The sequence below is a fragment of the Mauremys reevesii genome, unplaced genomic scaffold (assembly GCF_016161935.1).
Source record: "Mauremys reevesii isolate NIE-2019 unplaced genomic scaffold, ASM1616193v1 Contig9, whole genome shotgun sequence".
Classification (NCBI taxonomy): domain Eukaryota; kingdom Metazoa; phylum Chordata; order Testudines; family Geoemydidae; genus Mauremys; species Mauremys reevesii.
Genome location: NW_024100906.1, coordinates 349,140 through 362,497, shown reverse-complemented (window position 1 = coordinate 362,497; position 13,358 = coordinate 349,140). Strand labels below are relative to the sequence as shown.

At 48.9% G+C, this 13,358-nt stretch overlaps 1 protein-coding gene across 1 annotated transcript; it reads right to left on the bottom strand.

Moving 5' to 3' along the window:
• Positions 1-2,570: 2,570 nt before the first annotated feature.
• On the bottom strand, positions 2,571-12,692 carry LOC120395023 (pyrin-like). Its single transcript, XM_039519200.1, has 5 exons — positions 12,396-12,692; positions 10,163-10,304; positions 8,639-8,677; positions 4,839-4,880; positions 2,571-4,319 (listed from the first exon to the last, which is right to left on the bottom strand). Exons 2-5 carry the CDS (start codon positions 10,284-10,286, stop codon positions 4,021-4,023), a joined length of 504 nt encoding a protein of 167 aa, XP_039375134.1. The 5' UTR covers positions 10,287-10,304; positions 12,396-12,692; the 3' UTR covers positions 2,571-4,020.
• Positions 12,693-13,358: the final 666 nt, after the last annotated feature.

Sequence of the window (13,358 nt, the reverse complement as noted above, 5' to 3'; positions counted from 1 at the left end):
TCACAGCGGCGGGGAATATATGTCACAGCTGGGTCAGAGCCGAGCCACTGGGCACGTGGTAGCTGTGGGCCGGGCCAGTAAGAAGTCTGTGGCCTGGAGCTCCTGCAAGAACGCTCTACCTAAACCTAGCCAAGGGCTCATGGCTTCTGGGCTTTGGGCTCAGCAAACAGTCAATAGCTCAGGCCCCTTGGCCTATGGGTTAGTGCTCGTCAAGCCCTGAGTGTGGGGCCGGGGGTTGAGGGACCCGGGCCCACCCTGCTCCTCTGGGTCCTAGCCCAGGCCCTAGCAGCAACAGGGGATCCCATTGCTGGGCTGGTGGGGAAACGTGGGCGTTGCTGCCCTGCCTCCCGGCAACACAACAGGCCCAATATCTTCTTTCCCTGGGCTGCTGCCTCCTTGCGCCTGGTGGGGCTGCTCCACAAGCAATGGGGGCCTGGTTCCCCATCTCCACATGGAGCGGCTCTCTAGCCCCTCCCGCTCTGGGTTCCTCTGTCTCCTGGGGCCACGGCTGGACTTTCCTCCAGGCCGGCTTAAGAGCATCATTGTGCCCCCTCATACAGGGGCTCCACGGGCAGGCCAGCTCCCTAGGGTGGACATCAGGCTCCTTCCCTGGCCTGCCTCCCACTGAGCTGCAGGGCCCGGACCTTATATTTCCTGCCCTGCCCCCACACTTCCTGCGACGGGGGGTGGGGGGGTGGGACAGGGCAGGGCTAACTGCATCCCACAGAGTGAATTAACCCTTTCTGGGCCGCTCCACCTCATTACACTCCCTAAGGGGAAAGGCCCATGTCCCATTCCCCACCACCCTAAGCCAGCCAGTCCCCACCCTGGGACTGTATTTGACCTGGGGCCCTACACCATAGATGCAACCACAAATTAAAGAAAGAGGAGACAGGACAATGGCTGCCAGTTGTCCCGATCCAGTTTAAAATCCTGCCTACTGACCAACCGAACAGTTCTGCGTTAATGAACCCACAGAAAACTGTCCTGAAACAGCCGAGGTCACTACGGAGATCACAGGCCTGACCCGTAGAAGCAGAGAAACACAGTTAAGCCATTTACTAGGACAGACCCTCTTCCCTCCCTCTCCCATCTCCCCACAGCCACATCTACTGTACACCACAGACCATGCCTCTCAGCCTCACCTCTGACCCCCAGGGACCCCCACCTGACAGCCCCCCTTTACCAAACTAACCCCTCCAGCCACACCGCCCCTTGCCCTCCTGCACACCCTCTCACAGCACCTCTAGGGGTAGGGGTGGGCTCAGTTTGGAGGTGCCTGTAGGGTCTGGGACATGTCGGGGAAGAGAACTGTTTTATGATTTGAGCTTTACAGGGAAACCATCCACTCCTACTTGAGGCGTGAGCATTTCAGGATTAAATTCACCCACAGCAATGGGAGACTCCCTGCTGGCTGCTTAGGTGGACGTCCACTTCCGCTGGAGTGGAGTCATGTCCTTCTGCCCCTGTCACCAGTCTGAGCTCAGGCAGCTGCTGTTTCCCTGACAGAGGGAGAAGAAGCCAGGGTTTTTCCCACACCAACTTGGGGCCGGTGGCTCCTGAGATCACATCTCTGCTATTTGCCTTCAGCCGGCTGGGCACTTTCCCAGAGCTCTCATTCTCCATGAAAGCAGCCATGGCTTTGAAGATCTTCCTTGCTGGTGCAACACAAATGCTGTGGAGTGGGAGGGAAAACCTTTCCCTTGCAATGAGATTGGTCCCAACTTTTGTACAGAGGGAGTGTTGTACCACTTTGCTGAAGTAGTCTCAAAGTCTTCCCACCGCCGCCTTGGGGAATGGTGACAGATGATGGAAACCCATGTTATCCCTCTGCCATACACTGTGCAATAGTTCAGGTCCCACCTCCTCTCTTAGTAACCCCTCCCTCACATCCTTAGCCCCAGTGGCCCCTTAGGGGAGCAGCAGCAGATTGTGGGTCTTTGCTTATCAATTGCTCAGTGAAAGAGAAAGTGATGCTACATAGGGAATTTCTAGTGTATTTTCTTTATTAAGTGTATACTCAAGTTTCCTTGAATAGAGGTGGACAAAACACCATGAGGTTCTAATGGTTAAAAATGTACACATTATTTGTTTAGCTTCAACTTCCAGTCATTGGATCATGTTATATGATCTCTCTGCTAGATTGAAGGGCCCATTATTAAATAAAAAGAACAGGAGAACTTGTGGCACCTTAGAGACTAACAAATTTATTTGAGCATAAGCTTTCGTGGGCTACAGCCAACTTCATCGGATGCATAGACTGAAACATATATTGAGAAGATCTATATACACATACAGAGAGCATGAAAAGGTGGGAGTTGTCTTACTAACTCTGAGAGGCCAATTAAGTAAGAGAAAAAAACTTTTGAAGTGAAATCAAGATAGCCCAGTACAGACAGTTTGATAAGAAGTGTGAGGATATTTACAAGGGGAGATAGATTCAATGTTTGTAATGGCTCAGCCATTCCCAATCCCTATTCAAGCCTAAGCTGATTGTATCTAGTTTGCATATCAATTCCTGCTCAGCAGTTTCTCGTTGGTATGCAAACTAGATACAATCAATTTAGGCTTGAATAGGGACTGGGAATGGCTGCGCCATTACAAACATGGAGGAGTAATGCACCAATACACGTACCTGAGCTCCCTTCACCGTCATCCCCGGGGCTCATCTGCGCTCGTGTGATGGGACCGGCTCAATTCCGGCAGAGTTTCAAGCAGCTCCTGGCTCCCAGCATGTTTTGTATTCCCCTCTGCTTCTCACCCCCTCCTCCTCCTCCTCCTCCCTGTGCATTGCAGGGGATCCCATGCCTAGCTCTTGCAAAGTGTCCCTGGTCAGATTTCGGGTGCTGGTGGGGGGGTGCAGTTCATTGTAGAAGTGGCAGGTCCGCAGGGGTGGTGATCTCCCTGGCCTGCCGCATGCTTGCCAAGGTGGACAATCAGGAAAAGGCACACAAAACACAATGACGTTTTTCAAGGGGACGGAAGGAGGCTTCCGGTGTCTGTGACCCCTGGGCAATGGATTTCACAATGGCGACCAGAATGGTCACGGTCACGGGGGCAACCAGGGGGACAGCTGCTGGAGAACTGTTAGGATTAACACAGGCAATGCAGTGTCTATACTAGAAAAACCTCAGCTCTGGCTCTGTCATCTGGAGAGGTGATGTTATGTTAGCAAGAGACTAATGCAGGTGTGGACGCATGTAAAACTAAGCCAAAACAAGCTGACTTGGGTCGACGTAACTTCATAGTGTAGACCAGGTCTATGTATTTTACATCGACACTATTACCTTTATCAGCCAAACTTGTAATCTCAGGAAAAAGGTATCAAGTTGATTTGACAGGATCTATATTCCATAAACCCATTGTGATTAGCATTAATTTTATTACCTTAATTAATTTTTTTATTAATCAAATCCAATATCAGCTGCGCAATTATCTTGCCCAGGATTGATGTCAGGCTGACCAACTATAATTACCTGGGTCATCCCATTTCCCCTTCTAAAATACTAGCACAACTTTCACTTTCTTCCAGTCTTCTTGAACTTCCCAAGAGTTACTGAAAATCCACATTAGCACTCCTCCGCCAGCTCTTTTAAAACACTTGGATGCAAGTTACCTGGACGTGGTGATTTTAAAATGTCTAACTTTAATAGCTGCCGTTTAAGACCCTGCAGAGTCACTAGTGGAATGATAAACAGAGAACAAATGTATTCAAGTGGGTAGGGGGATAATAAAATCAGAACTGCAGGTTGCAGATAGGAGTGGGGGCTTGAAAAGAGTTTGGGGGAAAGGGGGGAAACAGAGAGACAATTAAAGTAAAACCTGATCCTAAAGGGTCAGAAAAACGTGCACTCGGAAAGGAATTGGCTTTGTATTCAGTTCCCAAGGGCTCTGACTTACGAAGAGAGAGGAGCATATTCTGTCTGAGATTGTGCTTAGAATTCAGAGAGCAGGGAGGATGCAGAGATGAAGACGCAGTGGGATCCTCTGAAGAGAGGAGGCTGATCTCCCCGCACTGGCTCATTCCTGACCAGCCACTGTTGCCCTGCGAAGTCTCTCTGCCAGCGCTCTCTGATTGATAGCTTCCAGCACCATCGTGGTCACCTCCACCCCATAGTTCTCTGTATAGTATCTGATCAGCAGCTCAGTGAGCTCCACAGGCCCTGCCTTCTCCAGGTCACATCGAGGTATGTGGCTCTGGTATCCCTTTTCCAGATTGATGTCAGTCAGTTTGCTCTTGAACTCCTTCATCCCTACCTCTTGGAGGTTTTTCAGGGTGTCCAGGAGGTGATCGCTCATCGTCTTCCTTGTGCCACCTCCTAGAACATGGGCCAGCAAAGTCCAGTCCCCACCCAGGTACCATTCCCCGCTCTCCTTCACGCCCAGGCTTTCCCGCTTCATGTCCCACCTCTCTCCTCTACAGAAAATGCTTGGTACCGCCTCGCAATCCTAGTGCTCTGTACTCAGTGTCTCTCTGCCTCTGGCCCGGTCTGTGTGGTTCCCCTTTGCTCACCCCTCTCCCCGCTTCTGCTCTCCCCTCCCACAGATACCTCCCTAACTCAGTTACCTTGACCCTCTTCCCCTCCTCACTGGAATACCTCCCAATGCCCAAGCCTCTCTCCTTTCCTGTCAGAATTTGCCCACCTTGATGTCCACCCACTCCCTGCGCCTGCTCTGAATTAGAATCCTGGATCAGGGCAGGACTACTGCCTAGTGGGTACAGTGTGAGGGGAGGAGAGGAGTCCTGGTTTGGCCACTGACTCGTTAGGTCTTTTTTTCTTCTGTAATTTCTGTCCTACTAAAATCAGGCCTCTGTAAATCAGGGGAGATTAACTGACCTGTGTGGCGTTCTGTTGATGGTGAACTGTGCTCAATGTCACCTGGAAGTGGGGAAGGAAGAAGAGTGAAACAAACTTTTTATCATAATTTTCTGTTTACTCTGCTCACCTCACACCACACAGGCCACTTGCAGATCTGATTGGTTAAGCCAGTCACATGGCAGTGTGATTATCTTTGAAGCTAAGAGACTGATACACCAATTAATGAGTTATTCAGAGTCTCCTGAAGGATCTGTTACTGGCCACTGTCAGAGACCGTACCCAGATGTCAGACTCCACAGGTGTGGCAATGCCTGTGTTCTTAGAGAGCTGCTCTGGGTCCCCCCGCAGAACACCAAATAGCAGAAATACACACTTAACACACACACGCTCATCTGGCATATGGTGAGTGCAAGTTACCGTGTGCACTCAGTCACATGTTACTGTACAACAGCACTTATGTCACCACTGACTGTGTCCAAGGTGCCCTCTAGGCTCGTTTAAAAATCTTTTTCCTTATTATTTTTTCAAGAAATCTACAAACAAACCCACTGTAACAACGAATGTATTGTAATTAAAACAGCAATAAGTGATCTCAAGATGACAAGCACACACAGCTGTTGCTTCAGGCTTTTAGCTTCTGGTTATTATTACTGATACATCAAACGCCCAGCACAGGATGATAAGCTCAGTGCATTGTAAATGTCTGTCATGCTGTTGCTCCTTTGGCTGAGCAGAACGCTGTAATTTTGGGCCCTGCGGGGTAGTTTCAATTTGGACGAGTGATCAGTGATAGAAGTCCGGTATATTTCTGGTGTCATCTGTTTATGCCCAGAAACAGACACCGCGTCCTGCTTCCCTGACCAGCAGGAGGAACGTACAACTCATGGGCTTTAGCAGACATCCCCAACCAGACACTCAGCCTGCTGCCCAATAAGAAGCTGCCTCGTCTGCCTCTGCTTCCTTACCGGGTCACCCAGCAACTGCCTCTCTAATGGCTGACTCACTGCGACCCCCGAACACCCAGCAGCAGGTCGGCTTCCGGCTCAGATTGTCAGCTCTTTGGGACAGGGACACAGTGCAGTCCTGGTCCCTGAATAGAGCTCCTAGGCACTACTGTAATACACCTATAAATTAATGTACTGCACCTAGCACAATTGGGTTCTGGGCCATGGCTGTGGGTCTCAGGCAACACAACAAATAATAATGGGCTTGGCCTGCAGGCTCCCGTCTGCACTACAAAACATTCTCAATTGCTCCCGCTGTTAGGTAAGAAGGCAAATGCTTAGCTGCCCCCATGGTCTCTGATGGTCCTGCACCCCTATGGCAGCCATTAGCACCACTCAGCACCACAGTAAGTTTTAGTAATGATGTGTGAAACCCATTGTACCACAAACATAGCTTGTGGGGACACCCAATTCCAGTGTATTTCTCCCATTTTAGTATCTGTATGGTACTAGCACGTAGGAGTCAGATGGATGAATATCTTCAATACCAGGCAAATTGGTTGAAACTACAGTAAAGAACAGAATTATCAGACACATAGATGAACATAATTTGTTGGGAAGAATCAACATGGTTTTTGTAAAGGGAAATCATGCCTCACCAATCTACTAGAATTCTTTGAGGGGGTCCCCAAACATGTGGACAAGGGGGATCCAGTGGATATAGTGTACTTAGATTTTCAGAGAGCCTTTGACAAGGTCCCTCACCAAAGGGTCTTAAGCAGAGTAAGCTGTCATGGGATAAAAGGGAAGGTCCTCTCATGGATTGGTAACTGGTTAAAAGATAGGAAACAAAGGGTAGATATAAACGGTCACTTTTCAGAATGGAGAGAGCGAGGTAAATAGTGGTGTCCCCCAGGGGTCTGTACTGGGATCAGTCCTATTCATCAACAATATGCAAAAAGGGGTAAATGGTGAGATGGCAAAGGTTGCAAATGATACAAAATTACTCAGTCACTGTGAAGAATTACAAAGAGATCTCACAAATCTGTGTGAAAGGCAGATGAAAACAACACAATGGCAGATGAAATTCAGTGCTGATAAAAGCAAATTAATGCACACTGGAAAACATAATTCCAATTCTACAAACAAAACGAGGGGTCCTCAATTCCTTGTTATTAACCAAGAAAGAGACCAGGGAGTCATTATGGAGAGTTCTCTGAAAACATCTGCACAATGTGCAGAGGCAGTCAAAAAAGCGAACAGAATGTTAGGAACCATTAGAAGAGAGAGAAAAAATGTCATAATGCCTCTATATAAATCCACCTTATGCCACCACCTGGAATACTGCAGGCAGGTCTGGTCACCCCGTCTCAAAAAAGATATTAGAATTGGAAAAAGTACACAGAAGTTCAACAAAAATGATTAGGGGTACAGAAGAGCTTCCATACAAGGAGAGATTAAAAAGACTGTAAAAGCAGCAAAGAGTTGTGTGGCACCTTATAGACTAATAGACGTATTGGAGCATGAGCTTTCATGAGTGAATACCCACTTCGTCGGATGCATCAAAAGACTGGAAATTATTCATCTTAGAAAAGAGATGACTAAGGGGGGAAATGATAGAGGTTTATAAAATTATAAATATTGTGGATAAAGTGAATAAGGAAGTGTTTTTTTTTACCCCTTCACATAACACAAGAACCAGGAGTCACCCAATGAAATTAATGGGCAGCAGGTTTAAAACAAACAAAAGGAAACTTCTTCATGCAACACACAGTCAAACTGTGGGACTCATTGCCTGGGGATGTTGTGAAGGCCAAAACTATAACTGGGTTAAAAAAAGAATTTGATAAGTTCATGGAGGATAGGTCTCTGGTCGCTGCACATTTCTGAGCAGTTCCAGAGATGATGAAACTCAAGCAAGCGTAATAAAATGTCTCTGTCACCTCTAGTTCTCCTTTGGGCATGACCTCAGTTGGCGCAGTATTACATTTATTTTACTGTCTTGAGTAATTCTGTATTGTCTGCAAATTTTGCCACCTCAAGGAGCACTAGGCTGATGGGATAAGTGACATTTCAAACAGGAGAAGTGATACATTTCCCAGCATGACTTTTGCAAATAAATCATCACTGATGCTAAAGTTCAAGGAACTTTATGTCTGCTCAACGAGTTGGGGGAAAAGGGACCCTTATGGTCTACCCCCCTTCAAAGACAAAGTTACATTATGACTGCGCCCCAAGTTTTTACCAAAAAGTATTTGCCCAATTCCATATTACCCAACCCATTCACCTTCTGGTCTTTCACCCTAACCAACATTCAGTAAAAAACTCTTCAGTATTCCACTGAAACAAATACTTGATGTGGCCTATAGAGAAAAGGGCAGTAAACTCAACACTATTTGACTGGTGGGTATTTTAACTCTCTTGTGTTCTCCAATATCCAGAGTCATATCCGAACAGAGAGATCCAGAGGATATGGGAATGATCTCTCCAAGGGAAACTCTATTGCCACTTAAACAAGTCAGAACCTAGAGAACTACACCGTAGAGGGAAATCCTATAATTGTAGCTTGGCACTGAAGGTGGAGAAGTTTCCTCAAGTCCCATCTAACCTGTCCTCACACCGGTCCAGGGGAGGATGATCCCCTCACAGTTTAATCTCTCGGGTTTAGAGATGGACTGGAGGGTACTTGATGGTGGTTCTCCATTGGGAAGGGCCCTAGAGAACAGACTGCAGGGACAGTCCTGTCCTGGGTCTCCCAGTGGCCATGGACTTGATGGGACCTGACCCCTGTGCTGCAGGCAAGAGGATCTGGGCCTCTGAGAGAACAACTGGGATTAGACGTTGGGATCACACGCTCCATGAATTCCTACTGACCTGCTCGTGTAGGGGTGGAACCAGGAAGTGTCACATCCCCTGGAAGAGAGAAGAGAGGGAATCAGATACTGGGTTCATATTGCTCAAGGGAGAGCCCACTCGTTATCTGGTATCTGATTGGCTAAAACAGTCATGTCATGTGGCAGTGCAGCTAATTACCATGTACTGACTCTGTATCCCTGAGCAGTAATTTCCCTGGTTCTCTTCACTGTGAGGCTAAGAGGAGGTCTTATTAATTCATTATTACCCAATGGGAGTTCAGCACCTACTGGCATCAGGCCATTTTACAGCCCCCACCAGGCTGAGTTTGTGAATAGGGAGGGAAGGATGGTCTTGGAATGAAGGCACCGGACTCCTGGGTTCTTCTCCTAGTCGTGTGAAGAAGTGTGGGCTAGTAGTTAGAGCAGGGGATTGATAGGTTTAGACAGCAGCCACATCCTTTTGATGACCACCTTAGTATGGCTGAGAAGGTTGAAGAACATTAATAATTGGAGATATACCAATCTCCTTGAACTGGAAAGGACCTTGAAAGGTCATCAAGTCCAGCCCCCTGCCTTCACTAGCAGGACCAATTTTTGCCCCAGATCCCTAAGTGGCCCCCTCAAAGATTGAACTCACAACCCTGGGTTTAGCAGGCCAATGCTCAAACCACTGAGCTATCCCTCCTCCATGTGCTAGGACTATGGAGGACCTGGGGTGGCCGTAGTGGCTGAGAGAACTTGAGCCCTTTGATTCCTATGGGCTGAGCAGGGAGAGATGAGACAAGAGGAAAGGATGATGCACTTATGAGTGCAACAAGCACCAGCCAATGCCGAGAAATTCAGTTCTGCTCAGTGTTAATTCTCAGGAGCACAGGGCACCTGTGCTCAGAAATACAGCTCTTCATTCTGGTGAATGCAGAGGTAATGCAGTTAATACTGTCCTGAGCAATAAAGGACGAGGCCATGACAACCAATGGACTGTCCCATGAGGGTTAAGGCTCCACCTATAGGCTAAGTCTGATGTTCGGTTGGGAGTGAGGCTGGTGGGATGGACATTATCCCTGGGTCAGAGGCCAGCCAGGGAGCAACTAATCGGCTGGTGTGTCTGTGCCCCCCACTCTCTTCTGGGTGGCATCACAACCTCTCAGCCACATGTCACAGATCTGATCCCCAGTGGAGCTGCTCTGGAGAGGCGGGGGCTGAGTTTGGGAGCAAGAATTTGGGAGCAAGAATTGGAGCATTCTCTCCCCTTCAGTTGCTGTGAGAGTCTCCATGGCCATGGTAGGCAGAAGAACCGCAGCGCAATGCTGGGTGCTTTTGTTTGGGGACTAGAGTGATGTGATCTCAATGGAGATTTCCAGACCTGCTCCTCTGCTCTCTCCCACCCAGCCCAGCTCCAGTTCATATTCCCACTGGGCCGTAGGAGGTGGCTGGAGCCCATGTGTCCTGCCTTACTGTGTGCACACGGTTGGCCCTACAACCACAAGCAGGTACTGGGGGGCAGCTCCTTGCACAATCTGCCAGGATCTCTGGCTGAGCCTACCTGGTCTCACAGTGGCCTTCCAGACCAATCCCCTGTCATTTTGCTCCATCAGGCAGAGGCTCAGTTTGTCCCTCAAGTCTTCAGTGTAGATTTCCATGTCTGGATCCAGCGGATGAACGGTCATATTGCAGAACTCCAGCACCTGCAGCAAAAAGAGAAACCATCTCCTCGAGGTGAGCCCACCTGAGCCGGCAGAGTAGGAGTGAGCGATGCAGTGGATCCTCAATAATCCTCACCACGTTGCAAGACAATCGATCACTCCCTTCTCCTGGACTCACTCTGCCCTCAGCATTCATCACTCAGCCTTCCTGGCTCCCTGCAACAGCCCCACTGGACAGCAAGAGAGGGAATCTCTAGGATTCTGGCCCCTCCATCAGATTCAGCTCCCACCTCTGTGCTGACGATTTTCAAGTCCACCCCTCTACCCGCTTTGCCAGTCCCCTGTCGACTCTGGTATGTCCTGCAGCTGACTCACACTGAGCTCAGTACCTCAGCTCCCCTTCCAAGCCCTTCCTTGTCTCTGCCATCTCCTTTCTCATCACTAGCTCCACTGGCTTCCTGTCATCTAGATTCCAACTTCAGCATCATGTTCAGCTCCTTTCCGACTGCCTTCTCCTTACACAGTCTCTACGATCTTTCCCTTCCCTCCATCCCAGTGGCTAGAACCCAGCTCAGGGCCTTTGTTGCTTCATCTTAAATGATCACAAGCTCCACCTCTCTGATCTCTGTTTGTCAGAAGCTGGGAATGAGCGACAGGGGATGGATCACTTGATGATTCCCTGTTCTGTTCATTCCCTCTGAGGCACCTTCCATTGGTCACTCTCAGAAGACAGGATACTGGGCTAGATGGACCTTTGGTCTGACCCAGTAGGGCCATTCTTATGTTCTCTCTGTCTCAACCAAATGCTGCTGCAAAATTCCACAGCAGAGCATCTTCAACGCCACACTGAATCAGCACTGACTGAGGGGAGAACTCCCCCTACTGGGCTACCCACGCCACTACCTATAGCGCAGCACGGCTCCCCTTAATACCATGCTTGGGGACTTGAGGGCAGCAATGACTAGGGTGGGGAGAGAACATCCTACTAAGTAAAGTAATGCACATTGGAAAAAATAACCCCAACTATACATACAATATGATGGGGGCTAATTTAGCTACACCTAATCAGGAGAAAGATCTTGGAGTCAGCATGGATAGTACTCTGAAGACGTCCACACAGTGTGTAGCGGCAGTCAAAAAAGCAAACGGGATGTTAGGAATCATTTTAAAAGGGATAGAGAATAAGACGGAGAATATCTTATTGCCCTTATATAAATCCATGGTATTCCCATGTCTTGAATACTGCGTACAGATGTGGTCTCCTCATCTCCAAAAAGATCTACTGGTATTAGAAAAGGTTCAGAAAAGGGCAACTAAAATTATTAGGGGTTTGGAACAGGTCCCATATGAGGAGAGATTAAAGAGTCTAGGACTTTTTAGCTTGGAAAAGAGGAGATTAAGGGGGGATATGATAGAGGTATATAAAATCATGAGTGGTGTGGAGAAAGTGAATAAGGAAAAGTTATTTACTTGTTCCCATAATATAAGAACTAGGGGCCACCAAATGAAAATAATCAGCAGCAGGTTTAAAACAAATAAAAGGAAGTTCTTCTTCACACAGCGCACAGTCAACCTGTGGAACTCCTTACCTGAGGAGGTTGTGAAGGTAAGGACTATAACAGGGTTTAAAAGAGAACTGGATAAATTCATGGAGGTTAAGTCCATGAATGGCTATTAGCCAGGATGGGTAAGGAATGGTGTCCCTAGCCTCTGTTTGTCAGAGGGTGGAGATGGGTGGCAGGAGAGAGATCACTTGATCATTACCTGTTAGGTTCACTCCCTCTGGGGCACTTGGCATTGGCCACTGTCGGTAGACAGGATACTGGGCTGGATGGACCTTTGGTCTGACCCAATATGGCCATTCTTATGTAAGCCCCCATCCTGTTACTGGCAGTACAGCACCTCCTAGTGCCACGCTGAGACATTGGGCTCTGTGCTGACTGTGAGGGGAAAGTGCCTACTGAGATACCCACATCATTGCCCCTCAGTACAGCTCCCCTAGTGCCACGCTAAGGCACTGAGGTCAGCACGAACTATGAGGACACAGCACCCTCTAGCAACACAACTCAACTCTAAACACCCCCCCAATATCTGTAAACCTCCATGGCAACAGACAGTTTCAATTTTACTCACATCAGGAGTGACCTCTATGCTTGATGAACTAGACACAGTATAACAAGATCCAAAGTGCAGGGGCTTGGTTTTAGAAGGCTTGCGAACTCGTATTGATTGGTAATTCTTTTCATTCTCATCAATCGCCTGTGAAGTACAAGCAGAGTCATTTCTTGGAGTTAGAAACACAGATGGCTGGACCCAGAGGAGACAGGGTCATGGTTCTTTTTTTACTGTTACATTGCAGAATTTAAGGAGAACGGCCTTTGTTAATACAGGGGCAGTGGTATTACGAAAGCAGTGAGTGAAGAGTAGCATTGGGAGACTGTAGACGGATCGGACTCACCCCCGCGGCGCCTCCTGCTGGTCACTCTGGGAATTAGCTCAGTCCAGCGTTCGGAGCGCCCTCTGCAGGCCGGTGATCCGCCTGTCCTCTGGCCCGAGTCCCTCCCTGGACCCTGGTGCCCTTTTGCATGGGGCACTGCCCCCTAGCAGCAACCCCTTTCTCTCTGGGTCTCCCTTTCTCTCTCAGGAAACCCCCACCCTCTATCCCTATCTTGCCTCAGTATTTGGCTACTGCCAGTCATTGTCTAGCCCCACGCTCTGGGACAGACTGCAGTATCAGCCTACTCATCACAGGCAAAGTTGGGTTTGGACCTGCTGCCTTGGCCTACCCCTGGGTTGCCCCCTGCAACCCCCAGTACCTTTGGCCCACTGCTAGGCCACAGCCTGGGGCTTTCTAGGCTGGAGCTCCCCGGCTCCTCAGCCTTCCCCAGCCCTGCTGCACTCAGGTATCTAGTCTCAAGCCCTAAGCAGCCAGGCCCATCTCTCTCTATCACCAGAGAGAGAGTGTCTGGTTCTGGCTTCCCTGCCTTCTTATAAGGCCCTGTTGCTCTGTTTGGGGCGTGGCCCCCAGCTGCAGCCACTTCCCCAATCAGCCTAGCCTGAAGGCTGTCTTCTCAAGCCCTGCCAGGCCACTTTTTA

Coding starts and splice junctions, on each gene's coding strand:
- LOC120395023 (XM_039519200.1), bottom strand. CDS start 10,286: ATGACCGTTCATCCGCTGGATCCAGACATGGAAATCTACACTGAAGAC. Junction 4,881..8,638: donor TTCCACCCCTACACGAGCAG/GTCAGTAGGAAT, acceptor CCCCACTTCCAG/GTGACATTGAGCACAGTTCA. Junction 4,320..4,838: donor ATCAACAGAACGCCACACAG/GTCAGTTAATCT, acceptor CCCATGTTCTAG/GAGGTGGCACAAGGAAGACG.